The following is a 21,249-nucleotide window of genomic DNA, read 5'->3' as shown; positions in this document are numbered from 1 at the left end:
CACTAGTACATAAAAATGTTAGTACCTAGTGTTAATCTTACAAGAAGCTATCACGGCGTGGCGCGTTGGGAACGTAGGGTCTTAACACTATGTTTCCTTTGTGTATCCTGCTTTGCTGGAAAGTGAAGTGAAGTTGTTAAAAAATTACAAATAAATTTAATACCTTGAGTTGTTTCAATTGTTCTTTGAAGTCTGATTCGGCGAAGGTGATGGAAGCCGCACATGTTATGTTGGCACCTTCCAACTGCGTTACCAATTCGTTGACAGCTAAGGAGTACACTTCTTCATTTTGAGAAAACGCTGTTACTGTGTCCCATCCGAATTGCCTATTAAATAAAATATATTATATTTTAATACTTATAGGAGTTGTAACTTGCAACATCGTTTACATGGACTTTATTAATATGTTATTTTAATCTGAAAAAAAATCTTTTTTACAGTTTCAGGTTTCAGGTTTTCTCTGCCGACCCTGTTATGCGGAAATAAGAGTGAAGATGCTCTCATAGTGCTCTCTTCTACTCTCCTCGCTCACTCTTTATACCATATTCTGATTTTTTGAAAATGTTTTTAAAGACAAACAATTGTTAGTTGTTTTTTTTTATTTATTGTTGCTAAAATATACTAAATAATATATAATAATAAAAATTTAGGGTGGTTTTACAGGTCATTATCGTTTTGTACATGTTCTAAGTTTTACAAAATTTAAGAGAACAAGAACACAAAGTTTAACATTACATATTTCAGTTACAACTTCTTACTCAGGATTCGAACTTACAACCATTCTAGGTACGGAAACTTATATATTTGTATCTTAAAGTAAATATAATATTATAGTTATTCAAATACCTGATGAAAGCGATACGAGCTGGGTTATGTGAAGAGTCAGGAGCAACTGTTCTGCAGAAAAGTGGAAATTCTGATCTGTCGCTGAGTGCCGGTGACGTCGATCCAAAGGACACCTTGCAAAAAAGTAATTTGTAAACATTAAACCTTTAAAGACTAAAAATATGTAACTGTCAATTACCTAGGTAAGTACATGTCCCCTCTAGAAATATATAGATAGGGAGGGATTACTGAACCGAATTTGATAGCGTAGCTTAATGAAATAAAATGTTATAATATATAATTGGGAGCGCTAATAGAAGATTTTACAAAATTCGGGAAAAATGGGATTTTCTTTTTACAGAAAACGAAATTGGGGGCTGGTACATATATTATTATATATTATTTCAGTAATATATTATATATTTGAAAGCTATTAAAAAATAAATTTCAAGATCGTCTTTGTAAGCGACTATTAGCGCGGGTGCGTCTGACGTATCTCGTTACTCGTTACGATGTTTTATCACCGTCCGTGTACGTGATGTGTTTAAAATGAAAATCTTGGAGATGAAAGAAATGTAAAAGTAAAGTAAAATATTCTTATTTTTTTTTAGCTTCAAGCTGCATACGGGAACCTAGTGTTTAGACACTCTTTTCCCCATTAACACTTCGATCTCCACTTTCCGCAGAATCTTTGAAGGCATCAGAGTCCTTGAGTTGGAATCGATCCCATAACCTGTCGCGTTTACGCGGAATTATACTTTTAAACTTTAGCTATTTTAACATACTATAAAGAACGTGTAAACTGAAACTAAAATAAACGGAATTTTCGCAAATTCTACCTTTTGTTGCATTTGACGCTTCGACACATCGCACCTGTCGTCACGAGCTAACTTGACACACTAGTTTTCTAACAAAGATAAAAGAGAAATTTGTAAAATACGATTCTTACTAAACTAGTATATGGAGATAAGCTAGTGTTTAATTTCTGTGTTTTCCATCTGAATTCTAGACCCTGCGTTAGTGGCGGTGCTTAGCGCCATTCATTATCTAGCTGAATGGGCGCGAAATTATTGTTACTTATACCTAATTACTGTATAAAATAAATAATTTTTGGGGATAGCGCCAGCCAAGGCAAAACTAGCAGTACTAGAAAAAAAATAAATACACACAACAAGAGCCAAATTAAATTTATCCATTTACACATTTTCCAACACGATAGAATTTGTCCCCGATTTACAAACGTTTATTCATTCCGGCCTAAAGACGATGTCTTCCTTATACCCATAAGGAACTGGACTTAAGACCTTTAATAATAGAGTCCCTTGAAAGCCCTCATACACAAATAATTTGAGGATAAATAGGGCATCTTATTCTACAGCTACAGTAAGCCTTTGAAATCGTGTATTTCTTTATGTAAATAAGGTGACAAGATCAGATGAATGGTTGACTATTGATAAGGGTTGTGTCTGTACTAAAATTATACGGCGATGGAGACCAAGCGTTGGTCGTACGCCATTAAAGTTATTTGCAAGTTATTTATACTTTGGAATATTTTTACCATGTGGGGAGTAATAAATACAATCTCACTCAGAATAATAAATACAATAGATAATACTAATATAGAGTGTGAATCTTGAGATATTTCACTATTCTTAACTTTCTTACTTTTCTTACTTTCTTACTTATATAAACTTCTGATTTTGGATAGAAGTCAAAATTGTTACGATTCTACTCGCTAATTACTTTAAAAACATGTCATTTGTTTACTCATATAAGGACAGGATAAAAAGAATAACCCACCCAAAATAAGAACTTTGTCAATCCACTTACAGTAAATACTTCGAAGCGATTAATAAAACTTTATTTCTTTCAAATCACTAAGCATCGTAACTATCTGTAACTTTTAACGAAGGCCAAAGAAAAACTTTTATGACAAAAGAATGAAATGTTAGATTCCCTTTGAAGTGAAATAAAAGAATTCTAATAGACATGCCCCTGAAGTGGTTCTATTGAATTGAATACAAGCTTTTTTAACGGATTTACTGGTGCTTATTAATTTTATACATTTTTTATTCTCCTTTTCCTAAATATTATAACTCTTCTTATAACGAGACACATTAAATTGAAAGCAATTTTTAAGGTTTTTGTTTTTTTTATCGTATTAAGTTAGCAATTGGTTTATATTTAAAGTTTTGTATGTTCGTTTAATTAACACACTTTCATCTCAAAGCCAGAGAAAACCTAGGACAGAGAGTATGAGAGGACGTAGAGAGATCAAGAGAAGGTAGAGACATTATGTATTGAGAGATCAAGTTAAACTTATTTTTTCTAAATCTTGCTTCAATGATTATAATCATTCCTCTGAAAAAGCATCGAACCATTACGTTTGTAGTGTACATTTAAATAGTCATTCCCTTTTGTCTCTTAAGCGATGTACATATATCTAAACCTTTATACCTAAACCTATAATTTGCTATTTGACATAGCTATTTCCAATCTACATTTTGAATATTAAACAGTAATTCATATTTATAAGAAGAAAGATGTAATACGGTAAGACTGTTTTTTACTGTTTGTATGTTTTGCAAAATTTTAAAAATGTTTAAAATAATTATTTTATTACTCTCCATGCCCATGAGCATGTTCTAGAACATACATAATATACTAAGCTTGTAAATACATTATAAATTTTCAAAGCTATGTAAATTTCATCGTTATATAAGTTTCTTAATTAACTTTCAACAAAACTTTCCTTTCAGTAAGATTAACTTAGATTTTAAGATAAGAATTCAATGGATATAATAATATAAACGTTAAAAGTTAATTGATTTTGCGGTCATTGAAGCGCCGTGGTTGATATAGTTTTCATCGATATTTATTATTGACTAGTAGCTTCACGGTTTTTCCCACGAACTGTATTCGGGTAGACGGAGAGAACCTAATGTCAAGAGAATCTGTTGGCCACTTTCCGCTAAAATACAAGACATTGCCTGTTAAGTGGCGGAATTCCACGCTGTACCTACCGAACCTAAGTAGGACCAGCGTCAAGTTCCGCCGTATATATAAATTTAATGTTTGCTATTTTACGGTTTCTGAAGTCAGAATTTTAACTCCTACAAATATATGGACCAATTTTTAAATAAAAAAGTGACTTTCATAAGTTTTCGGGATATTACTTCGAAATATTAAGTTTTCGAGATATAAAATTTAATTAAATTAAATGTTAACATAAGAAAACCGCCTTGTTCCAGACACAGTGTCTGTGGTTATCGATCGTAGGTATGTTGATTGATTTACGCATTTTTATTTCTCTATTCTGGTAAGTAAAGTCGGGCATGGAGTGTTCTAATTCTAAGTTCTATGTTTCCTGTTTCTACCTTGTTATGCTGGGAAAAGCATGACCCGTTTTAAAAATCTGTACTATTATTAAGTTGGTAGTTTGCAAAAACCATTTCTAATTCCAGCTCTAAATGCGTATAATCAGGTCAGTTCCTTAGAAGAGAAGTGTTTAGAAATGCGGCTTAAATGAGAAACCGCTTAAGATTGCAGGTACTCGGCTTTCTTTTGTATAGCGTGAAATTTTAGTGACCTCTAACTCTTATAGCGATATGTAAAACGAGCCATTTGATAAAAATGTGTTTTCTTAGCTGAGATATACTCATAGAAAGTTTCTAATGGGGATCTAATACTAATTCATGGTTATTTAATGAGATTATTGACATAAAGAATGATGTATTATATATTTATTATTGTCATCGTATTTTTGATAATTGTATAATAATAAAAACAAATTTATTGCATTTATTTAAATCTGTATCTCAAAAGAAGAAAACGGAAATAATTTTTTAGAAGAGAATTTTTAAAAATCCATCTCCTAAGGATAATTGCTTAGAATTTTATTATCATTTAACAAAACAGAATTATATTTTTAAAATGCTTAAAGAAAAATACCTTTTTTTATTTTTCTTTTCTTAGTTTGGAATAAGACTTCAAAAATGTTAAAAATACTTTTCTGAAAGTTGTAATTTATTAAGGTTCTTACGTGCAATGAATCATCAATTTACTTTATGGGTCATAATCAGAAAAAGTGACCATTTTGTGTCTTTTCTTGTCCCGCTACTTTGAATGCGTTTTAAAAATACAATTTTAAAGATAGCTTAAATATTTTGCCATTTAAGATAAATTTACTTATTAACTTAAAGATTTTTGTAATATTTTAAGTGTATTATGGCTAATAATAGTATTTTTTGTTAGTTGAAAAAAACTTTTCAAAATGCTTCCATACAATTTTTCGTGTCCCATTCACCACTTTACTTTTTAAAACTTGATTTGTTACGAATGTTTATGGTTTTATTTGATTTCAGATATGTTTATATTACTTTACTTTATGCATAATATTGAATAGAACTACTTTTATTGATACATTATTTAACAAATAATATATATTAATTAAGTAAATTTGTCCCAAAATATTGTCTTTTTGTTACTCAGGGCTAGTAACGTACAATTAAATTATGAACGCAATTATTTTGAATGTTATTTAATATTATTTTTTATTGTGGCAACATTATTGTAAAAGTTAATGCTATCGTAGCTACAACCAGTAGTGTTCTCGCAGCAGTCGAGAGGTTCAAACGTTTTTGAGTGAATGAGTGAAATTACATCTCAGGGTTATAAACGGCTTTTATTTTGGTAAGTATTCTATAATTTCGTTTTCTTGTTTATGTTATTTGCTTCTTTTTACAAAATCTCAAAAAAGAACTTCAATGCTTGCACATGCAACACGTGGCTTATGAGCAAATATTTAAAAAGGTTAGAATTTCTCAGACTTCATTTTCAATTTCGTTATATTTCGTTACGTAACGAAACTGAGAAAATATGAAGCCTAGTTCACAATTACGCTACCAATGTTTTATTATATATATATATATAATATAAATTGTACCGAACCGGTGCTTGTATATGGAAGATATGTATATAAGAAAAAAAATTGCTTGCATATGAAAACAAAAATTAGTGGCTTTTCATAACGTAAACTAACCAAAAGTTTTTAAAGTTTTTTGCCTGTTTGCTTGTTTGTCTATGTGTTTGTGCACGCTAATCTCAGAAACGGCTTAACCAATTTAGATAAAAGCATTATTTTATTCTTCCTGAAATTAGTTGTGATTTTGTGATTACTATTTTCTTCTATGGAAATAGTAAATTAATAAATATGTAGTTAAAGCGGGTGAAGCTTTTATTTAAAAACAAATACCTTCTGTACTAGCGTTGTTAAAGATCTAAACAATAAACATGAAATGTTATTAAATGCCTAATATAATTGATAAATATTATTTTATTTTTAGTAAGCGTCATGGCTCCTATGTCAAATGCTGAAAGACAAAAAAAATATAGAGAACGTCTTAAACAGACCAATCCTATTAAATATGAAGATATGCGGAATAAACACTTACAAAGAATTAAACTTAAAAAAATAAAAATTAATGAACAAAACCAACTTCAACAAGAAAAAACAAGAGCAAAATGGAGAGAATATTCTGATCGATATTATAAAAAAAAGAAGAATAATAAAATTTTAAATGAATCTAGAACTACAAATACTTCAATGGTTTCAAAGGAATGTGTAAAAAGTTGGAAACTTAAAATAATTAATTTTCAAAATAAGCTCCGACAGTGCGAAGATAAATTAAAAAAAACATTAACAAAACAGGAAACAATGAGAAAGCAAATTTATCGCCTAAAACAAATAATTTTCAATGAGAGAAATAAATCAAGACATGTAACAATTGACAGAGACCAATCGATACCTTCTGAATTTAATATTCTTTCGGAGTCTATTAGTTCGATATATAAGCAGTCTTCACCGACAGAAAAAACAGTGATTAAAAAAATTGTAAATAGTCCTATAACTAAGAAGTATCGTATGGTCACAAAATTGGGGCATACTATTGGTATAAAAAGCAGAATTCGTATAAAAAAAAAATTTTCTACACAAAGGAAATCCCTTATTCAACAGATACATAATTTTTATTTGAGAGATGATATTAGCCGAGCTACAGCTGGCAAGAAAGAATGCAAAACTAAAGAAAAAACTAAAATGCAAATACGATTCTTGACAGACACTATATTGAATCTATATAGGACTTATAAAAAAGAAGGAGGCAAAGCGTCGTATTCTACCCTGGTCAGATACCGTCCATTTTACGTCCTGAGTCCAAAGTTACATAATAGAGAAACGTGTGCTTGTATACGACACGCTAACATAGGTTTTAAAATAACGAAACTTTACAAGCTCGGAATCCTAAAAACAAATAAAATTGAAGATATTTTGAAAGATATTGCTTGTAATCTAAGTTGCAAAGAGTGCATGTATGGAAATTGCCATGTGTGTGCCATGAAAAAAGTTGAAATTAAAAAAAATCCTGATGACAAAACCGTCTGTTGGCTGCAGTGGTGTATGAAAACTGTGCCTTACAAAAAAATTAATGAAGAAGGTGAAGAGGTGGAGACTTTTTCTAAAAGATTTTCAAAAGAAGTAATCTCTGATCAGTTTGGTTCCTTATTACAAAAATTTCAACAAGAGGTTACATTATTTAAGAAGCATTATTTCAATATGATGCACCAGCACAAATTATTTCGAGAGTGTGTTGACAATATTAAAAAGAATGAAATTGTAATTGTTGTTGATTTTTCTGAAAACTATCAATGTAAGTATAATTTAGAGATACAGAGTATGCACTATGCCTCCTCACGGACACAAATAACATTGCACACTGGTGTAGCATATGTAAAAAATGAAGATGCCGCTGGATTTTGTTCTATTTCCCCTAATAACGAGCATACCCCGCACTCTATTTGGGCTCATCTGTTACCTGTTTTGAATTCAATTAAGTATCAACACCCTGAGATAGATACCTTACATGTGCATTCTGACGGCCCAACCACACAATACCGGCAAAAGAAGAATTTTGCCCTCTTTGATGTGATTACTAAACAGTTGGGATATAAATATGCTACATGGTCCTATTTCGAAGCAGCTCATGGAAAAAATGCAGCAGACGGTATAGGTGGAGTTTTAAAACGTACATTAGATCGACATGTTGCTTATGGAAAAGATATTTCTAATGCTGTGGAAGCTTTTATGCTATTAAAAGAAGAAACCAATATAAGTCTTTATTATGTATCAGATAAAGATATTAAAGTTATAAAGGAAACTTATGCTGTATTCGATTTATACCCTTTAATTGGAACCATGTCTTTACATCAAATCATCACTACCAATAAGCCTGGTGTAATAAAATATAGACATGTAAGTTGTTTTTGTGGTGATGAGCGGGGAAACTGTTCTTGTTTTAACATAAAACTCCACACCCTCTACAAAGAGGTAACACCAAACATAACTACGAGTACACCAAGGATATCTAAAACAGTAAAAGATACTGATAGAAAAAAAAATACAAAAGAGGAAGGAAACCAAGCTCATAATATTTCAAAAAGGCCAAAATATAGTGAGAGGAAAAGCAATAAGAAATATAAGCAAGGGTCACCAGGAAAAGAGAATAAATCACCACACAAAAGGAATACAGAAAGTGACAATAGTCTCTATGTAAATGAAAAAAATAACTCCGTATCATCTGATATTAAGAAAACTCAAAAAGTTACTATTTTATCGGATATTAAATTACATCCAGACAATCAACGATATTATGATTTTAGTTCACCAGGACCTTCTTCATTTCATATTATTGATCCTACTCATGATATATGTTTATTTAACAACAATAGTAATTCCAGTGATAATGACTCAAATCTTGATATATTTTAAAGTGGATTTAATTTTATCATTAACTTTGTGATCTCTAACTAGAAATATAAGTTTATTATGTTACGAACTAGCATTATTATATTGTTAATATTGACAGTTTGTTATGTTTTCTTCTTACATTTATAATCTGTTAATTCAACGATTGAATCTTTAAAATTTTAATTTGTGTCTCATTAAATAATAAAAAAAAATAGTTTTATTCGTATATCCTTACTTTGTTGTGCATAATGCCTTATGACATCAGTTTCGTAACAAACATTATCAGTATTGTTACATATCAGTTACGTTACGAATTCGAAAATGTCCACTTTTCTGATTATGACCCTTATATAAGTTTTGAACTAAAAATTTACTTTTCTGTGACTGAATTCGATGATTCAAAGCAAAAAAAGAATTTTACATGTAAAAAATTAACTTGAAGTTGAAATATTGAAATTATTGTCTAAAAGAATGTATTTAAATTTTAAACTTAAATCTCTTGTATACATACTTGTACAATATTCCAATAAGGTACAATCTTGGCGATACTTTCAGTGACTTCAGAACAGGCGGTGCCGAGGAGCATCACAAGGCGAGATTCTCTTTCTGTGTATAGAGCGTGGAAGAACCTATCTACGCCCACTCCTGGATCACACTGTATACAAAAAATACAAAGATATTTAACAAAATTTTTATTTAATAATTATTAAGATGTAAAAAATAGAATATCAAGAAAATATTCGGACAAACCTTGGTATCATTTGTTATAAGATGTAATTTGTATCCTGGTAACAAAGTCTTTTGATTGACATGATGCACCGCCAACTTGGCAGCAGCTAGTTCTGATAGCCCATCTGCTCGGGGATGATCACCCACGGATAGTTCGAAAAGACCAAGTATTGATACTATTCTACTTGTCCTGTTCTTCTGGGATCCTGGAGCATAATGTTGTCATTAAATGTTATTAAAATATGTAGTTTATAATACTTTTTCAGCTAAATAAGTAATGAATATCTCGTAGTTTTGATTTTAAATGCACCATAAAAAACTTAGAAAGCTTGTATTTAAAAGTTTTTTTTAATTATTATTTTTAACTATTGTATAAAAAGTAACATTTGACTTTTTATAAAACAAAGAAAAATATACGAAGATTAAAATATTTAGTAAATAGGACGAGATATATATTTAAATAAATAATAATTTATTAATTACCATACCAAGAATATTAATTACCATAGCAATAAATAGGCAAATCATAAATTTGAATACATTAATAATTTGTATGTATGTATATACGTATATGATATTTTATTTATTAAAAATATATTTAATTGTCGTGTATAGTAACATAAAGAGCGTTTTTTGAAGTTGCAACTGAAAAATAGGTAACATAGAAAAATTGTAAAAAAAAAAACGTTTTTCTATATAAATAAAAAATCCCGCCCGCCCAAATATTCTAGGCAAACTTCAAACATTAACCCGATTCAACTAACAAGCGTGACCTTTAGCTCGTTTGGAGCTTAGAACAGATCGAGGCACACAATTACTTCTTTGACGTGAGATTTAGCTACGAATTATGTATGTATACATATATTGTTACGTAGAACACTTTTTATTTCTTTTATACCTGTGCTTATCAATTGTAAGTAAGGAGATATTTCCTTTATTGTTCTACTACTTAGGGATCCACAGGCAGCTTCGTCTGCTTAAAGCTATTGCTATATTATAGCCAAGTTTTTTTTTTACTTAAATTGTTTGACGTCAATTCGGGGGAATTGTTTTCTCTTTTCTGCTCTATTGTGGCTTTAAGTGCGACAACTCAACACGCCTTGTCTTGAATTCGGGTGGAAGGAAGGAGAACAGTGTTTTAATAATAGATTTTTTACTAACTTATACAGGATACAGCATGGAACTGACAAATAAAATAAATAATTATTTATTTATTTTCATACATTTAGTTCTTCTATCTTTGTAAAAAAAATACATACAACATTTCGAACGTTATCGTCCAAAGATATCATGTAATAGAGACTGATTACCAATATTAATGATTTCTGTGACATACCGAAACTGTTTTTATTAGAAACTAGCGGCCCGCTCGCGGTTACACCCGCGTGAACTATGTTATTATTAATTTCTGTCTCCATGACTACGTCCTAGTGACGTCTATGCAAAATTTGAGACTCCTAGCATTTAGTAACGAATGACAAATGTCATTAGTAACGAAGTTTCATACAAACTTTCAACCCCCAAAACAACCCCTCAGAAGTCGAATATTACAAATTCCCGTCTTAGCGAGCACCTACGTCCTATAAATAACTCCTATGCAAAATTTCAGATTCCTAGCACATGTAGTTTCTGAGATTTCGTGATGAGTGAGTGACCTTTCGATTTTATATATATAGATAAGTGTTACGTCGAATGTTATTCGTATCCACAAAAAGAAAATCCGGTACTGAGGAATTAATGGGCAATGCTTAGTCATGTCTGTCTGCACCTAGAAAGATGGAAACGACATTTAGTTTCCTTGGGAATTATAGGGCAGCACTAAGAGAGGATTTCTCCAAATATCAATCGGGAAGAAGGAAAAAGATGATCTTACCTAGAAAAGACTCAGTGTGGCGTTGGGTTCCGAGAGGTATTTTTTGGATTGGAGTCTTTTTAAAATTTTTAATTTTGTTACTTGTTTGTTTCATTATATTTTTTTCTGCATATTTTGCATAACATTTGCGTCTGCAAGCTATTATTTGCTTAACAAACGTAACGAGACTATTCATTTCATTGCTGAAAACAATACACTGTATTCATATTTGAGACAATTTAACCTTTTTTAAAAAGCCGTAGAAACGAGTTGCTCTCGCGGCTCTTTTAATATTTAATCCATTGTTAACCGCCGTTGCTCAAGTAATATGAAATGAGATTTTAAAATTAAGGTAATATAACATTGTTTTAAAAACTTATATTATAGTAGCTCAGTTATTCTACTACTAATGGTATTTTACTTATATTTTTAAATAGTTTAAAACTAAATTGTTTTACATCAATGAACACCAATCTATATCTCTATTTCTTTCCATATTGCCTTTCCATTGTTTTTCTTGTAACTTTTTGGAGCAAAATTAAGCAAATTTATTAAATTCCTTTTTATCACTCTACGTATTTCGTATCCTTTCCTTAATGAATACTCATTTCAGTTCGAAACAATGTCATTCACTTACCGTGTAATTTAATTATATGTAGCCTGCAGGTAATTTGTATTTTTGTTTATTATTGAATTCGATGTTACTCATTTGGGATTTGTTCAATTAAAATAGATAGATAAAACTTTTATCGCATACATAATGAAAATAAATATTTAATAAGAAAAATAAACATAACAAGGTAAACTCAGAATAATACAAAAAAACCAAGTGAGAAATATTTTTTTAAACCGAACGAGACTGAAAAGCGTTTTCAAATTTTTTAAATCGGAGTAAATTTTAATTTAATTATTTAATGTTGACGACACAGATTTTCTTTTTCAAATGCGAATTTATTGCGTTCGTTCGTTCGTTCGTTCAAACAATGTTGTAGAGAGCCCTCTTAAAAAGTTAATTTTGTTAATGGATATTTCTGGTAGATTCTGTTTTATTTGGATATCCATTTCGTATTTATGAAGAATAAAAAATTATGTACAGAAATACAGACAGATCTAAGTAGTGCTTCTAAAATATGTCTAATGTATATTAGGTTATATTCGCAAAAGCCGTGAAACGTTAACAAAAAATGTAAGAAATATCTTTAAACTAAAAAAATATAATAATTTAAAGCTTAAAATTTTAGAAAAAACTTAAAATTTTAGGTAAAATTAAAGGAAAAAATCCAATTTTCAGTTATATATTTAAAAAATCAAACAAAGTTAAATTTACCAAGTTTATTGGCCGTAATTAAAACCTATAGGCTATTCTTTTGACTTCCTAATTCTTCATTCATTCATGCATTTTGCAAGCACTATTCTAAAATAGTCTCTCGTTGCTCTTATCAATATTGAGCTTACAAATTTATTATTTAATACAATACATGATTACTATAATAATACCATGTAGCAATAAATAAAGAAAACATCACACATTGTAAACTTTTGCCATTTAATTCTGCCATTTCGTGTTCATTCGTAGCGGCGGATTTATTCAACTGGAAAGCGCACTTACATCGTGTTTCCTGGGGGGGAAATTTTTATATTTGTTTCAGTATCTACGCAGTGAAGTATGTGATACTACTGACGTAGAATATAGTTTGAATATATTTTAACATTTTTACCTAATTCGAAAGGAAAGGCGGATAAACAAAAAAATAAAACATTTTTTTAACAATATACTAAACTCCAAACTCATAGGTGTAGTAAACAAAAATAATGTAATATAAAATCGATACAAATAACTCAGGCAAATCGAATAGTAAAAATCGATTGACATGATTTAATTGTAAACCGATGCACGCTCCACTCTTTGAAACGAGTACGTGATCTTTCACGTGTTAATTAATTAGAACTATTAAATTATGGAAATTACATTACAATTACATATACAGGGTGTAAGAGTCAAGAATCAAGACACTTGCCTTCTCTGTTTTCTCTCCGAGATAATGTGCGTTGAGTGTCAAAACTCAGCGCTGCACTACACGCTGTCTTAACAGAAAGGAGAAATGAAAATAGATTATTCTCCCGATTGAGGACAAACTAAAAAACCTATATATAACTATAGAACTTCCATTTTAAGCACTTAAACGACTACATATAAAACGGCACTTAAGACAAATGAAAAACACACATCCTTCTCAAAAGCTTAGAACGAGTACCTTGTTTGAGCTGGTTGCCTCATAAAATCGACATCACAAATCTAGTTATATTTCAATTTCGTTCAAATTCTATTACGTTGCTTTTCAATAAAAATCCTTTTATTGGCATTGCTTTATTTGAATTAGTTTATATATATATATATATTTAGATTCACGCTTTATCCCGCACACAGCAAGCTAGAGAGAGGGAACCTTATAATGTTAAGATACTCCGTTCCATATTTTTTTGCCAAATTCTGGAGGCATTGCGTGTTGAGTGGCGAAACTCGACGTGACGCTTTGGCTCGAGACTAGAGCGTAAAAATGAAAATATTAAATAATTAATTTCCTCGAGTGGGAATCGAACATACAACCTGTCGCACTTACAGGCACACGCATGTGCCTCTGCCTCTGCCTCTGCATGCATCTCTGCCACGATGGCCTCGACGGTATTTATTAAAGTATATTTCTGAAAACTGTGTAATGAATTTTACATCTATATAAGTCTTAAAGAAAAAAAACATTGACAAGTTGTATGATAATATAATACTAGGATTCTATCGAATTTGTACCATTCTAAAATATCTTAAACAAACTGAATACGTAAAGAGAATTTGTTTCCTGAAACGAAGAGATATCATCATGCCTTTCTACCCGAGTTTTTTGGATTATTACATTTTACGAATAAAATTCTGAAACACTCGCAAAGAACGTCATTTTAGAATGCAATATAAAATTCATGTTATCATTCTCATACTCTGTTTTTGATTCCGAATTCACTTGTCTTATTTATTGTAGTTCTTGTTCTTATATTATCTTTCATCTTAGACTTCATCCGCGTAGGTAGTTCGAGTCCATAATTTTATTTAAATAATTTTTATTTCCCAGCTCTGGCAAACAAAGTGGTGTTCCACCATTTATCGCATGTCTTGAAAATTTGCATATTATTATTATTTACCATCATGTAGCGGCTTCGCCCGCTTTAACTGTACACAATTATTTATTTACTAATCTGAATTACTTTCGTGTCCTTATAACATTATTGATCCCAGAGCCAAAGCGAGCCAGATCTTCGTTATTTTATAAAGCCAGATCCAGTGTGCGCACAGAAACATTCATGTTTCTGTGCGCACTTTATCAGTTATTATGTAACTAAGATTAAAGATGGAAAAAATGCCATTTAGCCCCAAGGTGCGAAGAAATACTTTGAAAACATGAAGAATATAAAGAATACAAAGAATATTCTGATCACGGCACCAGAAACTTTTCAAACGTCCGCGTCAGATAAAGTTACGATTTAGATAAGAACTTATAAATTTTATTACTTTGAGTTGTTTCTTTGAAATTTTCCTAGTTCCTCCGTGTCTACTCGTAGCTTGAATAATGTACGTGTGTAACATTTTATATATATATTTGATCAAAGATGTTGATTTACTTGCAATTTTACTTTCGTCTTAGGGTTCCGTAACTAAAAAGATAAAAATGGAGCTCTTATAGGATCACTTTGTTGTCCGTCTGTCTTAATGTTTTTTAAAGTCAGTCCGTCTGTCAAGACCATTTATCTCAATATAGCAAGGTACCTCCTTGAAGTACCTTGCGATATTGAAATTAATATGAAATATCTAGGTTTATGATCCCTAAGAGCATTGAAAAAAATAACCTCCTCGGTGAATTCAATGAAAAACTACTTGGGGAATTCGTGGATACGGTCGTGGATCTACATTTATAAAAAATGGTAAAAAATGGTGAAAACTTAAAAATTATAAAAAAATCAAAAATGGAAATTTATAGGTTTATAATAGAAAAAAAATAATTACAAACTTATATTTGTAGTTAATTTCGTAAAAAAAAAAAGTGTATAGATACGTCCGCAAACTTAAGTTTGTTATCTTTATTATACTTCATCAAAACCTACAGGGTATTTTCCGTTGACTTTATATACTTATGAAAATTGTCAAGAAGTGAGAACATACAGTACAAATAAGGGAAGAATAGAAGGATGGTTTATATGGAATATTCTTTACTCAACAAGATTACAAAAATGATTTATATATAACGGCTATTCCAAATCCTCTATAAAACCCACACATTTTTACATTGAAGCTATCGCATAACCCCTATCCATTATAACGTCAACCCATTTCACTTTTGTACGCTTGTAATAGCTTTCTTCTAAACAAAGCGTCGTTTTCTTGGCAATCGTTTAGTTAATAAAGTAATTTACTTGCAGGCTAAACACTTAAGGCTCAATCCCATTTCGCTCTAACATCGGTTAATTCAATAAAGTCGGATGCCATCACTTGACCCCTGTCTTCTCCCAATAAATTTATTAATTAATGCTGAACGATCTTAGCGTGTTAGCCCTTTGATGAAATTATGTATTTTTTTGTGCTTTTTCCCTAATTTTTCCCCCAATTTGAAATGTAAATGGAGTTTTTGGGTGAATAGTCTATTTTTGTGTTAGGGCTTATAAGATATTTGGAGACAAAAAATGCTCTGTGACTAGATAGCGGGCTGTTATGTTTTTTTCATATATGAAGAATTTGATTCAAACAAGTATATTGCGTAGTGGCGTAGTGGAACAGCATCTGGCTGCATATGCGTTGGTTGTTGGTTCAATCCGCATTCAGGAGAATCTATCTACTACGCAGCGTTAAGTTCCGTTGATTTTTTATGGATAATAATTCCAAAGATAGGTAAAATAATGTTTTTTCTTTCTATACTCTATTATTTTTTATTCTATTTGAAGCTTATGGAGTTAACAATTTCGTGAAACGTTTACATATTTATATGCACATAAAATATATTTAACAAGAAAACTTTATTTGTACGGCTGTTATCCAAAAGGGTTATATAATCCTGCGTGTGTTATCTCTATGGAGCTTCGCCCTTTTATCTTTTATAATTTATCGTTACATTATAAAGCGATATTTATTATTTTTTGTAATTTATTATATTTTTGTACTATAAACGTTTGTTTCAGTGAAAACAGAAACTTTAGTGTCGAGTCTCTCCGCTCTCTGTATTCTAAATGAATTCGAGATATTGCGTGTTGAGTAGCAGGAACCAGCTCCTCAGATAAATGAAAATCATTTAAATATAATTATTCCATACATATATTTCGCTACGTTCTATTTCACAAAATAAAATAAAAAACATATAAAAATATAAACTGAAGAAGTTAATTAACAATGGTGAGTTTATTTTTAAAAGAAATCTCTTCTAGCCAACTAATGGAAGTGAATATCTACCAAACATCGGGTAGAGTAAAAGAATAGACATAATATAACAGAAAAATACATATATACAATTAAACATAAATGACATATTCCATAGAGAAGAAATTAAATCTACAACCACCACATTTCAGGTACTCTCTTTATCTATATTATTTTAACATAATATAAATTTAAACATAAAAACCCGCAAAATATATGAATACCTGAATGATAGTAATACTTGCGACTGTTATTTTACTAATAAGGCTTAAGTAAAGTGATTCTTTGGGTCGATTGGGTCGGAAGTCGATTGTCCCAGTACTAAACATTGAATTAATATTTCAAATCTCTTAGTCTTGTAGTTTCTAGTAGGTACTAGCATTGAATATATATTTTATGAATATTTCATGAGTTGTTGTAGAGACACTATTATAAAGCTAAAATGGGTGAAATATATTAAAGTTTTGCGGTATCTTAAACCGATTTACTAGATTTCAAATGAATTTATTTATTTTTGATTATTATAATTTGCATTGACATAGAATTTCTCATTTGTCTCTTGAATTAAAATAGAGACATAATTATATTAAAATACGATAACGTACTGTTCTATAGCCCGTCTTAAAGTATTTTTTAAAAGAAAAAATACAGCAAGTACAATTTTTTTTTTCAGCTTCACGCTGTATCCCGCACACAACAGGGTAGGTAGAGGGAACCTAGTGTTACGACACTACGTTTCCCACTTACTGCCGAATTCCGGAGGCATTGCGTGATGAGTAGCAGAACTCAACGCCACGTTTTGCCTCGACACCAGAGTGAAGAAATAGAAATGTAAACTTAAATAATTATTTCTTCTCCTCGAGTGGCGATCGAACCCACAACCAGTCGGTTTTACAGTCACACTTTGTGACCCTACGCCATGACTTTTATTTTTTTATTAATGAATTATTACAATAATATCTGTATATTTTTAACAATTTTGTTTGTGTCTATTTCAGGAATGTTTTATATAATTTACTTAATAACGAAAAAATCTATTTAGAATAGTATAATATATCCTTTATTGCACACAAAAAAAAGACATTTATAAAATGAAAAACATAAATAAATAAATAAAAAATGACTTACCCTCAGATACAGCTGGGTTTGTTGATTTCATAATATTTTTAAGTAAGGGATGGGTAAGGTTGGCAGGAGCTAATGATTCATTTGATGTTTTGAATTTAACATGTTTTTCGTTCGGTTGATTTTTGCTATTTTTTATATTTGGTAAATTAGGGTAAGTAGTCTTGATACCCTCCTTTAAAACACTTCTATTTAATGTCATTGTATAATCATGAAAAAGCCTTGCTTGGGTTGAATCATCGAGTTTAATTTTCCCCATTGTTTCCTTTTTCTTTTGTCTTTCTTCTATCTTATCTATATTTATGTTTTGTCGGATTAACCTTAATCTATTTCTAAGTGTAGATCTCTTTTTTAAGCTTTTAGCTAAATTATTAACTTTTTTGTCATAGGTTTTAGTTATATCATTAGGTGTATTAATAATTTCTAAAGCTATATCAATATTTTTTCTTCTAAACCTATTTAGATGTACTTGGTGTGTATTAACTGTACTGATTATATAATTTTCAGTATTTCTATATGTAATTGTGTCTTTCTGTATGCCATTTATACTATAGGTCACATTTTGTTTAAATTCTTTATTATTTAATATTTTGGGAAAATTGTAGGTGATCATTTGTGTATGAATAATTGGTAAGATTACAAGGATTATATATAAGGTAAGGATAAGGTGGGTAGTTCTTAGGGGTTCTTGAGGGGATGAACAGTAGGTCGGTCGACGTAGACGCCTCATGCCAGGCCGGCGTTTAATGCCGACTACGCTGAAACAAACAACGAATAATTAATATAAAAGTCAAAAGTCAGTCAAAAGCTTTGAGTAAAACTTTATAATTATAAAGTTTTATTCTGTATATTTTTAGGCAAGTGCTATTTAGCGGAATTTAATGCCGCATTATAATATTTATTCTATAAATATCTTATATTTGTGAACTATTGAAGGATCCTAGTGTTAAGTCACAAGTGTCGAAATAGAAAATAATATAAATTAGGGCCTTGCCTTAGTCACATGCTTTCCGCATAGATCTTGGCGTTTCCTCATTTCTTTTGGATATATCCCGGAATCGGTTTCCCCTTTGAATAGACAGATCTTTGAATTTTTTAAATTATAACCATTTCTCCGAGTAAGAATAGAACTAAAGACCACTGTTTTAAAACAGACGCTACTACTACGCCAAGATGGCCTAATGCAATGATTAATAATATTATGAAAATTGGATATAATTAGACTAGATAATATTTTATTTGTTTCAGTTATAAATTACGTTGTTACGTACCGTTATATATCAAGAGGTACGTGAGAAAATTACTCAGTAGATGATGAAGATTAAAGGAGATTGGGGTGGTGAGATCCATTTAAGTCTGCGTCTATAGTTGTATCTTTTATGTTTTCTTCAGAATTTTCAGATTTTTGTTCAAGATATTATTTTGTTATGACAGGAGATTTTCTATTTTGTCTTAGAATCCACGCAAATAAAGTTGCAGGCGTCGACTAGTATGCTATAAAACTAAACTCGCGTGCAAGTCATTATGCAGTGACATTTCCCACCGTTGCATACTAATTGACATGTCACACTCGTCTAGATCACACGCTAGGTTTCTAAGTCATTTCCATTTTTCCTAAAGTACTTTCTAAATGAAATAGACTGTGTCATTGTGAGATAGGATAATTATCATATAGTTATTATGAAATTGAAAGTTGTACGTTCGATTTCCACTTAGAGGAATATGTTATGTCTAAATTATTTCTAATTACTTCTTCACTTTGACGAGACAGTGTGGCAAATTATTTCAGGGCGTGTTCACTAAAATAGACTTACACAATAGTTAAAATACTAATAAATAGTTAAAATATTAATAAATTCATATTTTTTATATTATATTTTATTAAGTGCGACTACTACCCGGGTATAGGTGGAAAGAACCGTTTAAGCAAATAATAAAAAAACCTTAATCCTTCATAGCTGTTTGGAGCTTTAAATATTTAGATAGTAAATATTTATTAAAGTTTGCAAATGACAGCGGGTAAACGACTGTCAAATATTTTAATAGTGTGTTGGGTATTTTAATTTTTTTTTGGCTGGTTTTCATATTTTAGTTATTTAGTTTTTTTAAGGTCGTCGCGTCCTAGCGCAGTGTGTGTAACTGTGAATGCTAGGAATATTTCAATTATTTTCATTTTTATTGACAAAAGAGCGGTCCTTAATAAATATGTAATTTTGGTAATAGTTTGTTTACCTGTGATGCAATATGGTATGTGATATGGGCCTCCTTTTAAATTAATCCCACATATGAAATAGATCTGTGAAAGCAGCCTTAGAAAGACATTGCTTAATGAGTAATAAAACTCAACGCCACGCTTTGCTTACCAGAGAAAGAAAAAAAACAATCGAATTGATAACCTCCTTTTCTTACAGAAGTCGGTTAAAAAAATAGATTTAATCATTCTCCCGAGTGGGGATTGAACCTACAACCGTCGCGTTTACATCCAGATGCTGCCCCACTTCACGGCGACGTTCTCAAAGGGAAGAATATACATTTATGTAAGAGTAAAAGATTGTTACTACTTTGTTTTAAACACTAACTTCACTATAGATATATATTTAATGAGTCATTAAAAGTTTCTACAACAAGTAGTTGTATCGTTAGAAGAAGGTTTATTAGAGAGTACATTTTAGTGCAAAGTGTTTCGTAATGTTTGTACTGTATAGAGGTTTTTTATAACTGTCATTGAAATACAAAGGTTTAAAATTTTCAAAGCATTTTTATGTTATTGTCTCGTGGTTATATTTAATTTAAAAAATGGAACATAATTTTTTTCAGTTTTACGCTTTATCTCATACATCTCATATTTATTAAATATATTTATGAAATTATTTTCAGTTTTCAATAGAGAGATGCGTTAAGCAGGCTCATTTTGGGTGACGTTTTCTAACAACAAACTTAGCAAATCGTTGCTTAGCAACGGTCGCATAGCGACGGTTATTATCAACATGGCGGAATAAATTGCATGTCAAATTAATAAGTATTTTAATTTATTGATTTTTATCGAAAATAACACAAATATGAGAAAAGTATCCTATGTTTATCCCGAGACCCTCAAGTATCTCTATATGAGTATTTTATCACAATTAAATTAGCGGTTTGGCCCTGATTGCGTAAAAGACAGACAGACAGACAGAGTTACTTTCGAATTTATAATATAGGTATTTATATAACAGGGTAGACAGAGATAATGTATTCGCCTAAATCGAGACGCTCTGTATTGAGCGAGGGAACGCCGCAAATCGTGGTCCTGGGAGACCGGAATGAAAATAATTAATTTCCTCGAATAGGGATCGAACCCAAACCTATCGCATTTACAGTCTACCTACTGCGTCACGACAGCTCATAGCTGGTTTAATATAGTATACAATCCAGTTAGGTCTGGAATAGCCTACTGTATTAGGAAAAGATATCTCTCTCAAC

General features: G+C 30.6%; 2 protein-coding genes across 3 annotated transcripts in view; one reads left to right on the top strand and one right to left on the bottom strand.

Moving 5' to 3' along the window:
• The window catches only part of GABA-B-R3 (gamma-aminobutyric acid type B receptor subunit 3), a 46,461-nt gene that overhangs the window by 9,920 nt on the left and 15,292 nt on the right, over positions 1-21,249 (bottom strand). For both annotated transcript variants that reach the window (XM_085202989.1, XM_085202990.1), the window contains exons 2-6: positions 17,791-18,545; positions 9,380-9,564; positions 9,141-9,284; positions 847-959; positions 164-326 (exon numbers count right to left, since the gene is read on the bottom strand). In XM_085202989.1, coding sequence (XP_085059115.1) covers positions 164-326; positions 847-959; positions 9,141-9,284; positions 9,380-9,564; positions 17,791-18,517 — 1,332 coding nt within the window. In that variant the 5' untranslated portion in view covers positions 18,518-18,545. The remainder of the gene's footprint in view (positions 1-163; positions 327-846; positions 960-9,140; positions 9,285-9,379; positions 9,565-17,790; positions 18,546-21,249) is intronic.
• LOC146528583 (uncharacterized) lies at positions 5,292-8,744 on the top strand. Its single transcript, XM_085203428.1, has 2 exons — positions 5,292-5,517; positions 6,171-8,744. Exon 2 carries the CDS (start codon positions 6,179-6,181, stop codon positions 8,648-8,650), a length of 2,472 nt encoding a protein of 823 aa, XP_085059554.1. The 5' UTR covers positions 5,292-5,517; positions 6,171-6,178; the 3' UTR covers positions 8,651-8,744.

This window comes from Heliconius melpomene, chromosome 19 (assembly GCF_056956725.1).
Source record: "Heliconius melpomene rosina isolate 202511_hmr_F chromosome 19, ASM5695672v1, whole genome shotgun sequence".
Taxonomy (NCBI): domain Eukaryota; kingdom Metazoa; phylum Arthropoda; class Insecta; order Lepidoptera; family Nymphalidae; genus Heliconius; species Heliconius melpomene.
The sequence above is the reverse complement of the archived record's forward strand: the minus strand, read 5'-3'. Positions and strand labels throughout refer to the sequence as shown.